The sequence below is a fragment of the Phascolarctos cinereus genome, unplaced genomic scaffold (genome assembly GCF_003287225.1).
Source record: "Phascolarctos cinereus isolate Bilbo 61053 unplaced genomic scaffold, phaCin_HiC Scaffold_2;HRSCAF=192, whole genome shotgun sequence".
Classification (NCBI taxonomy): domain Eukaryota; kingdom Metazoa; phylum Chordata; class Mammalia; order Diprotodontia; family Phascolarctidae; genus Phascolarctos; species Phascolarctos cinereus.
The window spans coordinates 39,625,837-39,647,051 of NW_027555625.1; the positions used below are offsets into that span (position 1 = coordinate 39,625,837).

Below are 21,215 nucleotides of genomic sequence, written 5' to 3' on the forward strand. Positions count from 1 at the left end.
TCTCCTCTTCCTTCTAAAGACAAAACAACTTGTTTGATCTCAAGATTGGTAAATCCATTTTGCTGTGCACTCATGGGACATCCCCAGGGGGCAGGCTTGCTACCTAGGATCTCCATTAAAGATGCTTTATTTCTCTACTTGTGGCTTGGTTATTTCAGCACCTGATACTCCCTTCTTAAGTATGACTTGTTAATCAGTCAATCAATCAATTAATCAATCACTTATTCAAAACTAATTACATGATTCCTCTGTGATAGACTTTATGGATTCATTGCATCTGGATATTCAACATATTCCTTTCCATAGGGAAGGTGACATCGCCTTCTCGGGTAGAAACCTAGACTTGAAAGACCCAGAGGATTCTAAAAGATAGAGGGGAGGGCCTGCTTGGCATCTATCCAGTACAAAGTCATGGAGGTGGGAGATGGGAATGTTGGGTGTGTAGAAGAACAAGGTCAGGAATTGTCACCTGTGCCTTGGGGTGTTATTGCCTTCTGACTCCTTGAAGGCTATGGGATGCCCTAGAGTTTGCTGAGCTTAGAGTTGGTGTATATGACATGAGACCTGCTTGAGTCCTTCATTACCCAGTGAAGGCCAAAAACATGGACTGGCCAGTCAGAGAAAATGATTTAAGTCCTTCTGCACTGAGATGCCAACAATCCTCTGGGATGGTCTCTGAGTGGACCTGAAATTTTCCTGCTGTGTCAGCAACCAGAAGATCAGATTAATCTTGCACACATATCCTGAGTCAGGGGCACTTCCTTGCTTTTGTGGCCACATAATCCCCCATTAAAGTAAATGAAACACTAAGTTTTAGGGAAACATCAGAAAGGATATTTAACCCTTAAGTTGTAGTTAGTGAAATGTTACTATTTAAGGGAAAAATTCCTGGGAATGTATCTGCACCTGCTATTTGTCACTTACCTGGCGCCACAGGGCTCTGAAAAATGTAAAAACAGTATGGGTGACATCTTTTGATTCATGTGTGAATTTCGTTTAAGTGAAGCAGAGCTGCATGAAGTCATCAGCCTCACTCTCTTCCAGAGTGATCGCAGTCTAGTGGCAGGGCACAGTCAAGGTGACTGGTGGTGGCTGAACATGCAGGGGGGTAACCTTGGCATTTTCCATGTCTAACCAAGCTCTAAGTGCTCCACAGTCCCTGCTTCAGCCACCTTTGTGGCCATTGTAACAGATTGTTCTCATCTGCCATTCCAGAAAAAGGAGGTCTTCACAGCTTTTGGTTAGACATTCCGTTAATTCACAAATGGGATTGAGACCCCTTGGTGGCCTTCAATCAGGTTACGTGTGTGTGTGTGTGTGTGTGTGTGTGTGTGTGTGTGTGTCTGACTGCTTTGGTCCCCTTGACAACTTTTATGCTTCTTGTCATGAATGCTAATTCCTGTAGCCCCTCTCTGATCTGGCTCCAGTGTTGCGGCTACTCTGTCCAGGGCCTGGCCCTCAGCATTGGGAGGGCAGTATCCTGGCCCTACAGAAGTAGAGATAGCAGGCCTGTTGTCCTCAAATTAGGTTCTGAGGCATCTATCCCTGCAGATGGAAGTCATGAATGATTGCACAGCGACAGTGAGTTCTCAGGGTGAGGAGAAAGACTGGATCCATCCTATAGATGAGGTTGCCTCAAGAACTTTAGGGACTGTTCCACACACCTTGTCTATCCTGCCTGGGGAAAAACAGACAGAGCTGAGAGTCCAGGTCCATTCCCCTGCATTGTCTATAGTTTCCTCCTCAGAAGCAGCTCAGGTCTCTGGACTTAGGATTGGGAGCAGAAAACAGTAAAAATGAGAAGCAGATCCCATGGGAAGATTTGTGGTCCTTGGCTAAAGCCTACCAGGCAGAAGATTTTTCTCTTCCTCCTTTTTCACTTTCTTCTTAGCCTTTCTACCTCAACCAAGGTCCCTTTGACAAATGACTCCTGCAGCAGGACTGAATTGGGCCCAGTTCTCCCCTGAGGGTGATGGTTTTCTCAAGCCTGTAACTCTGGGGAAGCAGCTGCTGCCCTCTGCTGAAGGGCTGAGCAGGCTCGAAAGGATTTTGTTCACTGTGGGAATGGAGCACTGTCATACTTAGAACAGTTGTAATCTGCCACATCCTTACCCTCCACTGCACTGATGGTGAAGGTGTAATCTGTCCCAGAGCCACTGCCACTGAATCGGGCAGGGACCCTGTACTGCAGGATGGAAGAAACATAGATCAGGAGTTTGGGAGACTGTCCTGGTTTCTGCTGGAACCATTGCATTGCCTTGACAATGTTAGAACTGCCCTTGCAGCTGATGGTGACTTGGTCTTCTGCAGCCACAGAGAGGGAGGCTGGGGACTGGGTGAGCTCTATGGCTGCTTGGGAATCTGAAGGAGAAGAAGAAAGAGATTGCAGTCAATGAAGAATCCTGTGTAGAGACAGTGAATGCAAGAGTAGTTCCCTTACCCTCAGACTGAGTCAGATATGCCCACTGGAAAACTACTTCTGTCTCTAAAGTGGTGCCAACCTATGGCTCTTTGGAAGTCTTATCTTGAGGACAGAGCAGTAGCAGCCAGAGGAACAAGGACTGGGAGAGCATTGTGATCCTTGCAGAGGTGGAGTCAGAGAGCTCTGAGCTCAGAGAGAGACAGATGGGAGGTATTTTTACCTCAAGCTGAGTTTGAGAAGGTGCCTTGGATATCACCATGCAAAACAGTGCCGGTACAACATGAAGTAAAGTACCCCAGGAGTGGTTATATGCATGTGGAGGGAGTGGCCCAACTGTATTTCCTTGAAGGTGTGACCTCAGGTGGCCTCTTTTTTATTGCTGTATTAAATGCATCTGACTTAAGCTGGACATGGTGGTGGCTATAGCAGGTGGCCAATTGTGATTATAAAAGGTAGAAAGGGTGGCAAGGAGGGGGATGGGGACCTCTCTTCCCAGGAGAGATGAGATGGTTTTTGGTCTTGAGACCCAGAGTTGACAAGTGTCTATGCAAAGAATAGAATTAAGAAAGAAAAGACCAGGGAACCAACAAAATTTAAAGAAAGCAAAGGGGCCAGGCTTAGATGAAATGGAGATGGAGGGGACTTGGAAATTCTTTGGTTTACCAGGGGTTATGGGGAGAATGTGTCCCCTGAGTTGCTGGGGGGAGATGTTTATTCTTCTATCCTGTATTTCTGTTCTATCTTTCTAAAAGCTAAAAAGAAAGAATAAAAGGATTGCTGTTCTTAACCGTTCTTTTTGTAGACAGGGAAAGTGAGGCCAAAAGGAGTGACATGGTTATTCCGTTACCTTTTTCCTATTAAAGTTCATCATCTCCTTTCCTCCCTCAGAAAGTTTCCACACCAATCAACAGTGGGATCAAGCCTGTTGCACTTGTAGTATTTTCTGGTTGGTGAGATAGGGAGATCAAGTCACAAAACAATTTGAGAGGGGAAGACCCTCAGTGTTCCTAGACAGAACAGAAACAATTGCTATTTATACTCACTCTGAGCTGTCAAAGCTCAAACAATGACCAATAGAAGCTTGGGCTGGGACTTATTATTGACCAGTTGGTGAGACCCAGAGTAATTTGTATTTCAGGCATATGGAAGTATCTCCATTTGAATCTGAATGTGCTTTATCAAAGCCTGGTTTTCCAGAGCTCAATCTCAAGAAATTTATATTACTTTCATTAGAATACCTATATGTAAGTGTATGACTCCCCACAGGGAGGAAATGAAATAGGAAGGAACTAGAGAAGGAAGGAGCATTGCCCAATTGGAACTGAACAGTTGGGTCCCGGTGAGGCAGCTATTACCACTCACAGACTATTGTTTGTCCTTCATTCTTTTTTTAAAAAAATTATTTATTCTTAGTTTTCAACATTCACTTTTATAAAGTTTTGAGTTCTAAATTTTTCAATCAGTTCACAACTCCACCAACAATGCATTAGTATTCCACTTTTCCCACATCATTTCTAACATTTATCATTTTCTTCTTTTGTCTTGTTAGCCCATCTGATAGGTGTGATGTGGTATTTCAGAGTTGTTTTAATGTGCATTTTTCTAATCAGTAATGATTTAGAGCATTTTCTTATATGCTATAGTTATATTTAATTTCTTCATCTGAAAACTTCCTGTTCATATTCTTTGACCATTTATCTATTGGAGAATGACTTGTATTCTTAACAGTTTGACACAGTTCTGTATATGTTTGTGAAATGAGGGTTTTATCAGAGACACTGGCTGTTAAAATTGTTTCCCAGCTTTCTGCTTCCCTTGTAGTCTTGGTTGCATTGGCTTTGTCCAAAACCTGTTTAATTTGATGTAATCAGAATTTTCCATTTTGCATTTCATGTTTTCTGTGTCTTGTTTGGTCATTCATTCTTCCATTCTCCACAGATCTAACAGCAAACTATTCTTTGCTCTCCTAATTGCTTCTAGTTTCACCCTTTATGTCTAAATCATGTACCTATTTTGGCCTTATCTTCATATATGGTGTAAGATGTTGGTCTATGCCTAATTTCTCACATACTGTTTTCCTGTTTTCCCAGCAGTTGTTGTCAAACGGTCAGTTATTATTCCAGAAGCTGGAGTCTTCTGATTGATGAAACAGTAGATTGCTATAGTCATTGACTACTGTGTCCTGCACACCTAAACTATTCCAGCGATCTACCACTCCATTTTTTGGTGAATACCAAGAAATTTTGGTGATTGCTGCCTTAACATACAATTTTAGATCTTGTATGGCTGGGCCACCTTCCCTTGCATTTCTTTTAATTAATTCCCTTGATATTCTGGACTCTTTGTTCTTCCAGATGAATTTTGTTTTTATATTTTCTAGCTCTGCAAAATAATATTTTAACTGATGGGCAGAATAAGTAAATTAATTTGTGTAGAGTTGATATTTTTATTATGTTAACCTGGTCTACCCATGAGCAACTGATATTTTTCCCATTATTTAGATCTGATTTGTCCTTCATTCTTCAAGAGGATCAGTGACATCAGGAAAGTGATGTCTTGACTTACAAGTGAACTGGATTTAAGTGAGGCAGCGCTGTACAAAGTCACCAGCCTTGCTCTCTTCTGTAAAGCCATGTGGGTCCAGTGGCAAGACATAGATCAGGATGAGTATAAATGGTTCCTGAAACCTGAGAAAGAGAAATGAAAAACTGAGAGCTGGGAAAGACCTCTCTCCCACTACATCTGGGGCATTCTTGTCTATCATCTTGACCCATGTCTTAGCACAGGCCTCTGATGGGTCAGAGGGGAAGGGCGAGGCTGATGTCTTTGTGCAGCTCCTGCTTCACTTAAATCCAATTCACTGGAAAGTCAAGACATTCCCCTCCTGTTGTCACTGAGGCTGTTCCAGAAAGAAGGATAAACAACAAACAACAGTGACCAGCCTCCATCTTGGAATCTTTCACTGTAGACAAAACCAGTTGGAGCCAGCTTGGCCCCTCATCTTATTACCCCATGGGTTAGGATTCATGGCATGAAGGACAAAATACGCAGAATGAAGCGGTTTTCCTTGCTCAGATCAGCCAGGGTTGCTGGCATGTCATGACTAGGGCTTGCTAGCTTCTCCTCTTCCTTCCTAAAGGCAAAAGAACTTGTCATGTCTCTCAAGATTGGGAAATCCATTTTGCTGTGCCCTCATGGGATGTCCCCCAGGGGGGCAGGCTGGCTACCCCAGGATCTCCATGAAAGATGCTTTATTTCTCTACTTGTGGCTCTGGGTGATTTCAGGACTTGATGCTCCCTTGTTAAGTATGACTTCTCAATCAATCAATCAGTTAATCAATCAATCACTTATTCAACAAGCAACTTGATTACATGATTCCTCTGTGGTAGATTTTATGGATACATTGCATCTGGATATTCAACATATTCTTATCTAAGCATCTGCAAAGAAATATGAGGTAATTTTCACAGGGAAGGTGACATCACCTTCTCAGGTAGAAGCCTCGACTTGAAAGACCCTAAGGATTCTAAAAGGTAGCGGGGAGGGCCTGCTTGGCATCTATCCAGTACAAAGTCATGGAGGTGGCAGATGGGAATGTTGGGTGTGTAGAAGAACAAGGTCAGAGATTGTCACCTGTCCCTTGGGGTGTTATTGCCTTCTGATTCCTTGAAGTCTGTGGGATGCCCTAGAGTTTGGTGAGCTTAGACTTGGTGTATATGATGTGAGACCTGCTTGAGTCCTTCATTACCCAATGAAGGCCAAAAATGTGAAGCGGTCAGTCAGAAAAGATGATTTAACCCCTTCTGGACTGAGATGCCAGCAATCCTCTGGGATGGTCTTTGAGTGAACCCGAAATTTTCCTGCTGTGTCAGCAACCAGAAGATCAGATTAATCTTGCACAGATATCCTGAGTCAGGGGCACTTCCTTGCTTTTATGGTCTCAGAATCCCCCATCCAAGTAAATGAAACACTAAGTGTTAGGGAAACATCAGGAAGGATATTGAAGCCCTAAGTTGTGGTTAGTGAAATGTTACTACTTAAGGGGCAAAAATTGTTGGGAATTTGTTAAATAATAATACCTGCTATTTGTCACTTGCCTGTTGCCACAGGGCTCTGAAATATGTAAAAAGAATATGGGTGATGTCTTTTGATTCACGTGGTAATTTTGTTGAAGTGAGGCAGAGCTGCATGAAGTCGTCAGCCTCACTCCCTTCCAGAGTGATCAGGGTCTAGTGGCAGGACAGAGTCGAGATGACTGGTGATGGCTGAACATGCAGTGGGCAACCTTGGCATTTTCCATGTCTAACCAAGCTCTAAGTGCTCCATAGTCCCTGCTTCAGCCACCTTTGTGGCCACTGTAAAAGATTGTTCTCATCTGCCATTCCACAAAGGGACGTCTTCGCAGCCTTTGGTTAGACATAACATTAATTCACCAATGGGATTGAGACTCCTTGGTTGCTTTCAATCAGGTTAACCTCTGTGTGTATGTGTATGTGTGTGTGTGTGTGTGTGTGTGTGTGTGTGTGTGTGTGTGTGTGTGTGTGTGTGTGTGTGTGTGTGTGTGTGTGTGTGTCTGACTGCTTTGGTCCCCTTGACCACTTGTGTGCTTGTGGTCGTGAATGCTAATTCCTCTAACCCCTCTCTGATCTGGTTCCAATGCTGCTGCTGCTCTGTCGAGGCCCTGCCCCTCATCATGGGGAGGGCACTATCCTGGCCCTGTGGGAATAGGGATAGCAGGCCTGTTGTCCTCAAATGATGTTTTCAGACATCTATCCCTGCAGATGGCAGGCATGAATGACTGGACAGTTCCCGTGAGTTCCCAGAGTGAGGAAAAAGACTGGATCCATTCTAAAGATGGGGTTGCCTCAAGAACATTGGGGGCTGCTCCGTACACCTTGGCTGTCCTGGCTGGGGAAAAGCAGCCAGAGCTGAGAGTCCATGCTCATTCTCCTACATTGTCTACAGTTTCCTCTTCAGAAGCAGCTCAGGTCTCTGGACTTAGGATTGAGAGCAGAGGACAGAGTGAAAATGAGAAGCAGACCGCCAGGGAAGGTTTGTGGTCCCTGGTAAAGCATACCAGGCAGAAGATTGTTTCTCTTCCTCCTTTTTCTCTCTCTTCTTACTCTTTCTACAACAACCAGGGTCCCTGGTACAAATGGCTCCTGCAGCAGGGCTGAATTGGCCCCATTCTCCCCTGAGGGCAGTAGGTTCCCCAAGCCTGTGAGTTTGGGGACACAGCTGCTGCCATCTGCTGAAGGGCTGAGCAGCCTGGGGAGGTTTTTGTTCAGGGCTGAAACACTGTGGGAATACATAATTACTATAATGAGCACAGTAATAATCTGCCACGTCCTCAGCCTCCACTGCACTGATGGTGAGGGTGAAATCTGTCCCAGAGCCACTGCCACTGAACCGGTCAGGGACCCCAGACTGCAGGGTGGAAGCAGAATAGATCAGGAGCTTAGGAGACTGTCCTGGTTTCTGCTGGAACCAGGCCATGTACTTGCTAACGCTGGAACTGGCCTTGCAGCTGATGGTGACTTGGTCTCCTGGAGCCACAGACAGGGAGGCTGGGGACTGGGTCAGCTCAATGGCTGCCTGGGATTCTAAAGGAGAAGAAGAAAGAGACTGAAATGAATGAAGCATCCTGAGTATAGACAGTGAATGCAAGAGTAGTTCCCTTACCCTCAGGCTGTGTCAGAGATGCCCACTGGAAAACTCCTTCTGTCTCTAAAGTGATGCCAAACTATGGCTCACTGGAAGTCTTACCTTGAGGCCAGAGCAGTAGGATCCAGAGGAGCAAGGACTGGGAGAGCATTGTGACCCTGGCAGAGCTGGAGGCAGAGAGCTCTGAGTTCACAGGGAGACAGATGGGAGATATTTGTATCTGATGCTGGGTTTGAGAAGGTGCCTTGGATATCACCATGCAAAACAGTGTTGGCCCATCCTGAACTGAAGGACCCCAGGATTGGTTATATTCACATTGGAGGGAGTGGCCCCATTGTATTTCCTGGAAGGCTTCGCCTCACATGGCCTCTGTTTTTGTTGCTGTTTTAAATGCACCTGCCTTAGGCTGGACATGGTGGTGGCTGTGGCAGGTGGCCAGTTGTGGTTACAAGCAGGGGAAGCCCGTCTGCCTTCCTAGGAGAGATCTGATGGCTCTGGGTCTAGATACCAAGAGCTGACAGAATGAAGAAAGAGAGGAAGGAGCTGAGTTACAAAGAAAACTAAGACCAGGTAAGTAACAAAATTTATAGAGACTGAAGGGCCCAGGCTTACATGGAATGGAGACAGGAGTGTGTGTATGTGTGGGGGGGTATTCTGGAAATTCTGTGGTCTACAAGGTGTTTGGTGGAGGATGTGTCCCTTGCGTTGCTGAGGAGAAATGTTTATCCTTCTCTTCTGTGTTTCTGTTAAATCTTTCTGAAAGCTAAAAAGAAAAAAAAAGATTGCTGGTCTTAACCTTTTTTTTTTGATGAGGAAACTTATGTCAAAAGGAACAAAATGGTTATTCAATTACTGTTTTCCTATTAAAGTACACCTTCTCCTTTCCTCCCCTGATGTCTTGGCACGGCCCTGCCTCACTTAGGTCCAGTTTACTTGGAAGTCAAGCTGTCCCTTCCTGATGTCATTGGTCCTCTTGCAGAAAGAACGACAAGAAACAAACAACAACGACCAGCCCCCACCTTGGAAGCTTTCCCTGTAGACAAAACCAGGTGGAGCCAGGTTGGCCCCTGACGTTCTTACCCTTCTGTTGGGATTCAGGGCATGAAGGTCAGAGCGCCCACTTGTAAGTGTATGACTCATTATATGGAAGAAATGAGGAAGGAAAGAGAGAAGGAAGGAGCATTGCCCAAGTGGAACTGAACAGTTGGGTCCCTAGTGGGGCAGCTACTACTCCTCACAGATTGTTTGAACTTTATTATTTTAAAAATATATACATATATTTTAATTTTCAACATTCACTTTTGTAAGATTTTTAGTTCTAAATTTTTGCACCAGTTTACACCTGCACCAACAATGCATTAGTGTTCTAATGTTTACACATCTTCTCCAGCATTTATCATTTTCTCTCTTTTGTCATGTTAGCCAGTCTCATAGGTGTGAGGTGGTACCTCAGAGTTCTTTTAATGTGTGTTTTTCTAATCAATAGTGATTTGGAACATTTTTTTATATGACTATAAATAGCTTTAATTCCTGTATGTGAAAACTGCCTGTTCATGTCCTTTGACCATTTGTGAATCAGAGAATGAGTTGTAGTTCCTACAAACTTGACCCAGTTCTCTCTATATTTTAAAAATGAGGCCTTTATCAGAGATACTGGCTATAAAAATTATTTCCCAGCTTTCTGCTTCCTTTCTAATCTTGGTTGTATGGGTTTATTTGTGCAAAAACTTTTAAATTAATATGATCACAATCACCATTTTGCATTTCATAATGTTCTCTTTCTCTTCTTTTGTCATAAGTTCTTCCCTTCTCCATAGATCTGACAGGTAAACTATTCTTTGCTCTCCTAATTGCTTATAATATCGGTCTTTATATCTAAAACATGTAGCCATTTTGACTCTATCCTGATATGGTATGGAAGATGTTGGTCTGTGCCTAATTTCTGACATACTATTTTCATTTTCCTAGCATATTTTGTCAAATAGATAGTTCTTATCCCAAAAGCTGGAGTCTTTGACTTTATCAAATAGCAGATTACTATAGTCATTGATTACTGTGTCTTATGTACTTAACGAATTGCAGTGATCTATCACTCTATGTGTTTGCCGGTACCAACTAGTTTTGTGGATGGCTGCTTTTTAATAGTTGTTGATTTCATACACCTAAGCTACCTTTCTCTGCATTTTTTTTAATTAATTCCCTTCATATTCTAGATCTTTTGTTCTTCCAGAGCAAAATTATTATTTTTTCTAGCTCTATAAAATGATTTTGGTAGTTTGATTGTTATGGCACTCAATAAGTAAATTAAATTGGATAGAATTGTCATTTTGATTATATTGGCCACATACAGCCATGAGTAACTGATATTTTTTCAATTATTTAGATCTGATTTTTCCTTTATTTTTGAAGGGGACCAATGAAATCAGGAAGGTGATGTCTTGACCTGCCAAGGAGTTGGATTTAAGTGAGGCAGGGCTGTGCAAAGGAACCAGTCTCACTCTCTCCTCCAGAGCCATGGGTGTCCAGTGGCAAGGCACAGATCAGGATGACTGTAAATGGTTCTTGAAACCTGAGAAAGAGAAATGAAAACCTGAGACCTGGGAAAGACCTCTCTCCCACTACATCTGGGGCCATCTTGAATACCATCTTGACCTATGTTTTACCACAGGCCTCTGATGGGTCAGAGGGAAAGAGTGAGGCTGATGTCTTTGCACGGCTCTGCCTCACTTGAATCCAATTCACTGGAAAGTCAAGACATCCCCCTCCTGATTTCATTGGTCCTCTTCCAGAAAGAAGGATAAAGAAGAAACAACAATGACCAGCCCCCACCTTGGAATCTTTCCCTGTAGACAAAACCAGCTGGAGCCAGGTTGGCCCAAGGTTCTTATCCCATGTATTAGGATTCATGAAGGACAAAACAGTCAAAATGAAGTGGTTTTCCTTGCTCAGATTGCCCAAAGTAGCTTGCATTTCATGACCAGGTCTTCCTAGCTCCTCCTCTTCCTTCCTAAAGATTAAAAAAAGTTTTCATAGATCTCTAGATTGGTAAATCCATTTTGCTGGGCACTCATGGGACATCCACTAGGATAGCAGGTTTGCTACCCTAGGACCTCCATTTCTCTGCTTGTGGCTTTGATTGATTTCAGGACTTGACACTCCTTTGTTAAGTATGACTTGTCAATCAATCAATTAATCAATCACTTATTCAAGAAGCAATTCATTACATGATTCCTCTGGGGTAGACATTATGGATACATTTCATCTGGATAGTCAACATATTCTTATCTAAGTATCTGCAAAATGAATATGAGGGAATTTTCAGGGGGAAAGTGGTGCCACCTTCTCAGGTAGAAGGCTGGAGCTGAAAGGCCCTGAGGATTCTAAAAGGTAGAGGGGAGGGCCTGCCTGGGGGCTATCCAGCACAAAGTCATGGAGGTGGGAGATGGGAATGTTGGGTGTGTAGAAGAACAAGATCAGGAATTGTCACCTGTGCCTTGGGGTGTTATTTCATCTGACTCCCTGAAGGCTATGGGATGCCCTAGAGTTTGCTGAGCTTAGATGTGGTGTATAGGATGTGAGACCTGCTTGAGTCTTTCATTACCCAATGAAGGCCAAAAACGTGGACTGGCCAATCAGAGAAGACAATTTAAGCGCTTCTGGACTGAGATGCCAACAATCCTCTGGGATGGTCTCTGAGTGAACCTGAAATTTTCCTGTTGTGTCAGCAACCAGAAGATCAAATTAAGCTTGCACAGACATCCTGAGTCAGGGGCACTTCCTTGCTTTATGGCTGCATAATCCCCCATGCACATAAAGGATAAATGAAACACTAACTGTTAGAAAAACATCAGAAAGGATATTCAAGCCTTAAGTTGTGGTTAGTGAAATGGTGCTATTTACGGTAAAAATTCTAAGGAGTGTAATTTCCTATTGTTTTAAGCTTTGCTTACAGGGATAGTTGTGTGAACTGTCCTGAAGGTAATGGTGGAAAAATGCATGTGCTGCAGTCTGGGAACTACTAAAGGTGAATGTGTGTACCAGGGAAAAGTTTTGGGAATGAGGGTGGCAGAGCCTTGGTAAGATCATCCTGACTCTTTTTCCTCATTGTTCTATTTCCTTTCTGAAAAGGAAAATTCCCAACTGGTTAATCATGAGCCTTACTTGTAACACATTGTGACTACATGATTAGCTGTGAGATATGACTCATGCCTGGAATCAACCATAGCTGAGGGCGTTTTCCCTTTCTGTGATGATATAGGACATTTTTCAAACTATCTCTCTCTTTTTCCTTTTATAGCAAATTCTTATAATCAAGAAGTCTTGTAAATACAATACTAAATCTATTAAATAATAGAGTGATACTGGAGTATCTCTGAGTTATTTTAATAGGAAGCAAGTATGAATATCTTATAATTTTAACCTATATTTTTTGTCAAATAATAATATAGAGATGATATCCTGCTAGGGGGAAATCATTAGACAAAGTAATGAGACAAAGATGTAACATGAGCATTTTCTAATTAAATAGAATAGTAAATTTTGAGAAAAGCAACAGGATTAGACCATTTTCTCTAAGAACTATACAGATCCCTATGACTTGCCTTATTATGATTACTATTGCTATGATCAGTGTCTATGTAGATGCATAAAACTTATCTCTCATGGAAACCCAAGCTTTGAGCATGTTTTGGTGAAAAGTTCTCAATGGATTTTGCACATAAATTCTATGGATAATGGCAAAGAAAATGAAGTAATTTTCCTATTATTAAAGTATCTGTTTGATAATTATAAAGGTAGAAGAGCTCATTTTATTGTTGGACCCTCCAATTTTTACAAGATTCTTCTCTCAGGTACAGGAATTAGTTTCATTGAGGGCTGCTATTTGGATGGGATACCTGCTGAGTTCCCTTGCAACAAGAGCTGTTCTTCTTTCAGGTCTATTGGATTTGGTGTTGTCTCTAAGTGTGTGCACATTCCTTTTACTGATGGTGAGTGGAATCATCTTTGCAGACATTTTTGTACATTTTTTTATGTTTCAACCACAGGGTGGGATCCCTTCCTGTAATGGTAACAGGCCAGGGTTGGGTAAGTTGAGAATTTTTAGGGCACCTTTACTAGTCCCACAGTGTGGTCCTTCAAAAAGGCTGCTCAGACACCCAGGAGGCTGCTGAATCCCACTGCTGCTTCCAGTGAGAAATGACCCTGTGGTCTGGGTCTCCTGGTGCAGGGTTGTGACTACAGCTCCCAGTGTATCTGCACTTGCTGCTTCATCATTTTCCTGTCACCACGGTTCTCTGAGACAGGTAAAAATGGCAAAATGGTATGGGTGATGTCATTTGATTCCTGTGTGATTTGCGTTTAAGTGCAGCACAGTTGAACGAAGTTGTCAGCCTCCCTCTGCCCTCCCCAGTGATCACAGTCCATTGGTGATGGCTGAACATGCAGTGGGTGACCTCGGCTTCTTTGATGTCTAACCAAGCTATAAGGGCTCTTCAGCTCCTGCTTCACCTGCCTTCATGACCACTGGAACAGATTGTTCTCATCTGCCCATTCCACCAGGGGAAGCCTTCACAGCCTTGGGGTAGACACCCGCTAATTCACCTATGGCTTTGAGACCTCTTAGTTACCTTCAACCTGGTTACCTATATATATATATATATATATATATATATATATATATATATATATATATATATATATATATGTTTGTGTGTTTCTGTGTGCGTGTGTGTGTGTATGTGCGTGTATGTGTGTGTGTGCCTGTGTGTGTATTTATGTGTGTTTGCCTGGGTGTGTATATGTGTGTGTGCCTGTGTGTTTATGTGTATGTGTGCCTCTGTGTGTATATGTATGTGTGTACCTGTGTGTGTGTATATATGTATGTGTGTCTGGATGTGTATATGTGTGTGTGTGCCTCTGTGTGTGTGTATGTACATCTGACTGTTTTGGTCCCCTTCACCGTGTGTAAACTTGTGGTCATGAATGCTAATTCCTCTACCCCCTCTCTGATCTGGCTCCAGTGCTGCTGCTGCTCTGTCCAGGCCCTGCCCCTCATCATGGGGAGGGCAGTATCCTAGCCTTACAGGAATAGAGATAGCAGGCCTGTTGTCCTCAAATCAGGTTGTCAGGCATCTATCCCTGCAGATGGGAGTCATGAATGATTTCACAGCACCAGTGAGTTCCCAGGGTGAGGAGAAAGACTAGATCCATTGTATAGGTGAGGTTGCCTCAAGAACTTTAGGGACTGTTCCACATACCTTGTCTATCCTGCCTGGGAGAAAACAGACAGAGCTGAGGGTCCAGGTCCATTCCCCTGCATTGTCTATAGTTTCCTCTTCAGAAGCAGCTCAGGTCTCCGGACTTAGGATTGGGAGCAGAGGACAGAGTATGAATGAGAAGCAGACCACATGGCAAGGTTTGTGGGCCTTAGGCAAAGCATACCAGACAGAAGATTCTTTCTCTTCCTCCTTTTCCTCTTTGTTCTTAGTCTTTCTACCTCAACCGGGGTCTCTTTGACAAATGGCTCCTGCAGCATGACTGAATTGGGCCCAGTTCTCCCCTGAGGGCGATGGTTTTCTCAAGCCTGTGACTCTGGGGAAGCAACTGCTACCCTCTGCTGAAGGGCTGAGCAGCCTGGAGGTTTTTGTTCAGGGCTGAAACACTGTGGGGATGCATCACTATAATACTGAGAACAGTAATAATCTGCCACATCCTCAGCCTCCACTGCACTGATGGTGAAGGTGAAATCTGTCCCAGAGCCACTGCCACTGAACCGGGCAGGGACCCCAGAGTACAGGGTGGAAGCACGATAGATCAGGAGCCTGGGAGACTGTCCTGGTTTCTGCTGGTACCAGGACATCCTGCTGCTAACGCTGGAACTGGTCTTGCAGCTGATGGTGACTTGGTCTCCTGCAGCCACAGACAGGGAGGCTGGGGACTGGGTCACCTCAATGGCTGCCTGGGATTCTAAAGGAGAAGAAGGAAGAGACTGCAGTGAATGAAGCATCCTGTGTAGAGACAGTGAATGCAGGAGTAGTTCCCTTACCCTCAGACTGAGTCAGAGATGCCCCCTGGAAAACTCCTGTTTCTAAAGTGATGCCAAAGTATGGGTCATTGGAATTCTTACCTTGAGGCCAGAGCAGTAGGATCCAGAGGAACAAGGACTGGGAGAGCATTGTGACCCTGGCAGAGCTAGAAGCAGAGAGCTCTGAGCTCCGAGGGAGACAGATGGGAGATATTTGTATCTGAGGCTGGGTTTGAGAAGGTGCCTTGGATATCACCATGCAAAACAGTGCTGGCCCAGCCTGAAGTGAAGGACCCCAGGAGTGGTTATATTCATGTTGGAGGGAGTGGCCCAATTGTATTTCCTGGAAGGCTTCACCTCACATGGCCTCTGTTGTTATTGCTGTTTTAAATGCGCCTGCCTTAGGCTGGACATGGTGGTGGCTGTGGCAGGTGGCCAGTTCTGGTTATAAGCAGGGGAAGCCTCTGTACCTTCCCAGGAGAGATCTGATGGCTCTGGGTGTGGAGACTAAGAGTTGACAAGGGTCTATGCAAAGAACAGAATGAAGAAAGAGAGGAAGGAGCTGAATTAGAAAGAAAACTAAGACCAGGGACGTAACAAAATTTATAGAGAGTTAAAGGCCCAGGCTTAGATGAAATGGAGACGGGTGTCTGTGTGCGTGTTGGGGGGACTTGGAGATTCTGTGGTCAACTATGTGTTGGGAGGAGAATGTGTCCCTTGCGTTGTTGAGGAACAGTGTTGATTTTTGTCTTCTGTGTTTCTCTTATATCTTTTTGAAAGCTAAAAACAACCACAAAAAAAGATTGCTCGTCTTAGCCTTTTTTTTTTTTGTAGCTGGGAAAACTGAGGCCAAAAGGACCAGAATAGTTATTCAACTGCTTTTTTCCTATTAAAGTACACCTTTTCCTTTCCTCCCCTGATGTCTTGGCACAGCCGTGCCTCACTTAGGTCCAGTTCACTTGCAAGTCAAGCTGTCCCTTCCTGATGTCATTGGTTGTCTTCCAGAAAGAACGATAAACAACACCCAGCCCCCACCTTGGATTCTTTCACTGTAGACAAAACCAGCTGGAGCCACGTTGGCCCCTGACATTCTTACCCCTTCTGTTAGGATTTAGGGCATGAAGATCAGAGCTACCATTTATAAGTATATGACTCATCATATGGAGGCAATGAGGAAGGAAAGAGAGAAGGAAGGAGCGTTGCCCAGCTGGAACTGAACAGTTGGGTCCCCAGTGGGGCAGCTACCACTCCTCACAGATTGTTGTTTGTAGTACTTTCTTTTAAACAACTACATTTATTTTTACTTTTCAACATTCACTTTCATAAGATTTTGAGTTCTACATTTTTGCACCTGCTTACTGCTCCACCATCAGTGCATTAGTGTTCTAATCTTTACACATCTTCTCCAGCTTTTATCATTTTCCTCTTCTGTCAAGTTAACTAATATAACAGGTGTGAGATGGTACCTAAGAGTTCTTTTAATGGGCATTTGTCTAATCCATAGTGATTAAGAGCATTTTTTTTCATGTGACTATAGATAGCTTTAATTTCTGCGTCTGAAAACTGCCTGTTCCTATCCTTTGACCATTTGTCAATTGGGGAATGACTTGAATTCTTATAATTTGTCTCAGTTCTGTCTGCATTTTGGAAATGAGGCTTTATCAGAGATAGTGGCAGTAAAAATTGTTTGCTAGGTTTCTGCTTCCTTTCTAATCTTGGTTGTATGGGTTTATTTGTGCAAAGACTTTTAAATTAATATAATCACAATCACCATTTTGCATTTCATAACGTTCTCTTTTTCTTGTTTTGTCATAAGTTCTTCCCTGCTCCATAGATCTGACAGGCAAGCTATTCCTTGCTCTCCTAATTGTTTATAATATCAGTCTTTTTATCTAAATCATTTACCCATTTTGACTCTGTCTTGATATGGTGTGGAAGATGTTGGTCTGTGCCTAATTTCTGCCATAGTATTTTCATTTTCCTAGCAGTTTTTGTCAAATAGTTCTCATCCCAAAAGCTGGAGTCTTTGAGTTTATCAAATAGTAGATAATTATTTTTCGTTGACTTCTGCGTCTTGTGTAACTAACCTGTTCCAGGGATCTATCACTGTATTCCTTTGCCAGTATCAAGTAGTTTTGATGATTACTGCTTTTTAATAGTTGTAGATCTGGTATGCCTAGTCTACCTTCCATTGCATTTCATTTAATTCCTTTGATATTCTGGATCTTTTGTTCTTCTAGAACAAAATTATTATTTTTGGTACTTTGATTGGAATTGCAATCAGCAAGTAAATTAAATTGGGTAGAATTGTCATTTTGATTATATTAGCCAGGCATCCCCATGAGCAGTTGATATTTTTCCAGGTATTTGCATCTGATTTTTCCTTCATTCTTAAAGGGGACCAATGACATCGGGAAGGTGATGTCCTGATTTGCCAGGGAGTTGGATGTAAGTGAGGCAGCGCTGTGCAAAGTCACCAGCCTCATTCTCTTCTGTAAAGCCATGTGGGTCCAGTGGCAAGACATAGATCAGGATGACTATAAATGGTTCCTGAAACCTGGAAAAAGAAATGGAAAACTGTGACCTGGGAAAAACATTTCTCCCACTACATCTGGGGCCATCTTGCCTATTATCTTGACCTATGTTGTAGCACAGGCCTCTGATGGGTCAGAGGGAGAGAGTGGGGCTGATGTCTTTGCACAGCCCCTGCCTCACTTAAATCCAATTCACTGGAAAGTCAAGAAATCCACCTCCTGTTGTCACTGATGCTCTTACAGAAAGAAGGAAAAACCACAAACAACAATGACGAGACCCCACCTTGAAATCTTTCCCTGTAGACAAAACCAGCTGGAGCCAGCTTGGCCCCTCACCTTCTTATTCCCATGGGTTAGGATTCATGGCCTGAAGGACAAAATAACCAGAATGAAGCAGTTTTCCTTGCTCAGATTAGCCAGGGTGGCTGGCATCTTATGACTAGAGCTTGCTAGCTTCTCCTCTTCCTTCCTAAAGGCAAAAGAACTTGTCATGGATTTCAAGATTGGTAAATCCATTTTGCTGTGCCCTCATGGGACATCCCCCGGGGGGGCAGGCTTGCTACCTTAGGATCTCCATTAAAGATGCTTTATTTCTCTACTTGTTGCTCTGGTTAATTTCAGCACTTGATACTCCCTTCTTAAGTATGACTTGTGAATCAGTCAATCAGTTAATCAATCAATCACTTATTCAACAAGCAATTGATTACATGATTCCTCTGTGGTAGACTTTATGGATACATTGCACCAGGATATTCAACTTATTCTTATCTTAACATCTGCAAATGAATATGAGGTAATTTTCACAGGGAAGGTGACATCACCTTCTCAGGTAGAAGCCTAGACTTGAAAGACTCTGAGGATTCTAAAAGGTAGAGGGGAGGGCCTGCCTGGCATCTATCCAGTACAATGTCATGGAGGTGGGAGATGGGAATGTTGGGTGTGTAGAAGAACAAGGTCAGGAATTGTCACCTGTGCCTTGGGGTGTTATTGCCTTCTGACTCCTTGAAGGCTATGGGATGCCCTAGAGTTTGCTGAGCTTAGATTTGGTGTATAGGATGTGAGACCTGCTTGAGTCCTTCATTACCCAATGAAGGCCAAACATGTGGACTGCCCAGTCAGAGAAGATGATTTAAGTCCTTCTGGACTGAGATGCCAACAATCCTCTGGTATGGTCTCTGAGTGAGCCTGAAATTTTCCTGCTGTGTCAGCAACCAGAAGATCATATTAATCTTGCACAGATATCCTGAGTCGGGGCACTTCCTTGTTTTTATGTCCTCATAATCCCCCATTCAAGTAAATAAAACGGTAAATGTTAGGGAAACAGCAGAAAGGATATTTAAGACTTAAGTTGTGGTTAATGAAATGTTACCATTTAAGGTAAAAATTCCTGGGAATGTATCTCCACCTGCTTTTTGTCATTTGCCTGGCTCCACAGGGCTCCCAAAAATGTAAAAACTGTATGGGTGACATGTTTTGATTCATGTGTGAATTTCGCTTAATTTAAGCAGAGCTGCACGAAGTCGTCAGCCTCACTCTCTTCCAGAGTGATCAGTGTCTAGTAGCAGGGCAGAGTCAAGGTGACTGGTGATGGCTGAACATGCAAGGGGTAACCTTGGCATTTTATATGTCTAACCAAGCTCTAAGTGGTCCAGAGCCCCTGCTTCAGCACCTTTGTGGCCATTGCAACAGATTGTTCTCATCTGCCATTCCACAAAGGGACGTCTTCGCAGCCTTTGGTTAGACAGCTTGTTAATTCAGCAATAGGGTGCAGATCCCCTGGTTGCCTTCAATACGGTTACCTATGTATGTGTGTGTATGTGTGTGTGTGAGTGTGTGTGTGTATGTGTGTGTGTGTGTATGAGTGTGTATGTATGTGTGTGACCGCTCTGGTCCCCCTGACCACTTGTATACTTGTGGTCATGAATGCTAATTCCTCTACCCCCTCTCTGATCTGGCTCCAGTGCTGCTACTACTCTGTCCAGGGCCTGCCCCTCATCAGGGGAGGGCAGTATCCTGGCCTTACAGGAATAGAGATAGCAGGCCTGTTGTCCTCAACTCAGGTTCTCAGGCATCTATCCCTGCAGATGGGAGTCATGAATGATTGCATGATGCCAATGAATTCCCAGGGTGAGGAGAAAGACTGGATCCATCCTATAGATGAGGTTGCCTCAAGAACTTTAGGGACTGTTCACACACCTTGCCTGTTCTGGCTGGGAAAAACAAACAGAGGTGATGGTCCTGGGCCATTCCCCTGCATTGTCTACAGTTTCCTTTTCAGAAGCAACTCAGGTCTCTGGACTCAGGATTGGGAGCAGAGGACAGAGTAAGAATGAGAAGCAGACCACATGGGAAGATTTGTGGTCCTTGGCTAAAGCCTACCAGGCAGAAGATTCTTTCTCTTCCTCCTTTTTCTCTTTCTTCTTCTCTTTCTACCTCAACTGGGGTCTCTTAGACAAATGGCTCCTGCAGCACGACTGAATTGGGCCCAGTTCTCCCCTGAGGGCGATGGTTTTCTCAAGCCTGTGACTCTGGGGAAGCAGCTGCTACCCTCTGCTGAAGGGCTGAGCAGCCTGGAGGTTTTTGTTCAGGGCTGAAACACTGTGGGGATGCATCACTATAATACTGAGAACAGTAATAATCTGCCACATCCTCAGCCTCCACTGCACTGATGGTGAAGGTGAAATCTGTCCCAGAGCCACTGCCACTGAACCGGTCAGGGACCCCAGACTGCAGGGTGGAAGCACGATAGATCAGGAGCCTGGGAGACTGTCCTGGTTTCTGCTGGTACCAGGACATCCTGCTGCTAACGCTGGAACTGGTCTTGCAGCTTATGGTGACTTGGTCTCCTGCAGCCACAGACAGGGAGGCTGGGGACTGGGTCACCTCAATGGCTGCCTGGGATTCTAAAGAAGAAGAAGAAAGAGATTGCAGTGAATGAAGCATCCTGTGTAGAGACAGTGAATGCAGGAGTAGTTCCTTTACCCTCAGACTGAGTCAGAGATGCCCACTGGAAAACTCCTTCTGTCTCTAAAGTGGTGCCAACCTATGGCTCTTTGGAAGTCATACCTTGAGGCCAGAGCAGTGGCAGCCAGAGGAGCAAGGACTGGGAGAGCATTGTGACCCTTGCAGAGCTGGAGGCAGAGAGCTTTACCTCAGAGGGAGACAGATGGGAGATATTTGTACCTCAGGCTGGGTTTGAGAAGGTGCTTTGCATATCACCATTTAAAACAGTGCTGGCCCAGCCTGAACTGAAGGACCCCAGGAGTGGTTATATGCACGTGGAGGGAGTGGCCCAACTGTATTTCCTTGAAGTTGTGACCTCATGTCGCCTCTTTTTTTTATTGTTTTATTAAATGCATCTGCCTTAAGCTGGACATGGTGGTGGCTATGGCAGGTGGCCAGTTTTGAGTATAAACGGGAGGAAGGGTGACAAGGAGGGGGATGGGTTCTCTCTTCCCAGGAGAGATCAGATGGTTTTGGGGCTAGAGAGGAAGAGTTGATAAGTGTCTATGCAAAGAATAGAATTAAGAAAGAAAAGACCAAGGAACCAACAAAATTTAAAGAAAGGTA

The 21,215-nt window shown here is 43.9% G+C and overlaps 3 pseudogenes and 1 gene segment (V, D, J or C); all 4 read right to left on the reverse strand.

Moving 5' to 3' along the window:
• Window positions 1–1,669: 1,669 nt before the first annotated feature.
• On the reverse strand, window positions 1,670–7,363 carry LOC144455671 (uncharacterized; annotated as a pseudogene).
• LOC110192424 (uncharacterized) lies at window positions 6,884–12,259 on the reverse strand (annotated as a pseudogene). The gene is made up of 3 exons (XR_013484394.1): window positions 12,249–12,259; window positions 8,190–8,468; window positions 6,884–8,026 (listed from the first exon to the last, which is right to left on the reverse strand). The product of XR_013484394.1 is annotated as an uncharacterized LOC110192424 (transcript).
• Window positions 12,260–14,649: 2,390 nt separating this feature from the next.
• LOC110192476 (immunoglobulin kappa variable 1-8-like) lies at window positions 14,650–15,459 on the reverse strand. The segment is given in 2 exon segments: window positions 14,650–15,053; window positions 15,214–15,459. Coding segments are annotated over 2 exon segments (546 nt in total).
• A 4,700-nt stretch (window positions 15,460–20,159) lies between these two features.
• Window positions 20,160–20,899, reverse strand: LOC110192478 (immunoglobulin kappa variable 1-8 pseudogene; annotated as a pseudogene). The gene is made up of 2 exons (XR_013484395.1): window positions 20,712–20,899; window positions 20,160–20,548 (listed from the first exon to the last, which is right to left on the reverse strand). The product of XR_013484395.1 is annotated as an immunoglobulin kappa variable 1-8 pseudogene (transcript).
• Window positions 20,900–21,215: the final 316 nt, after the last annotated feature.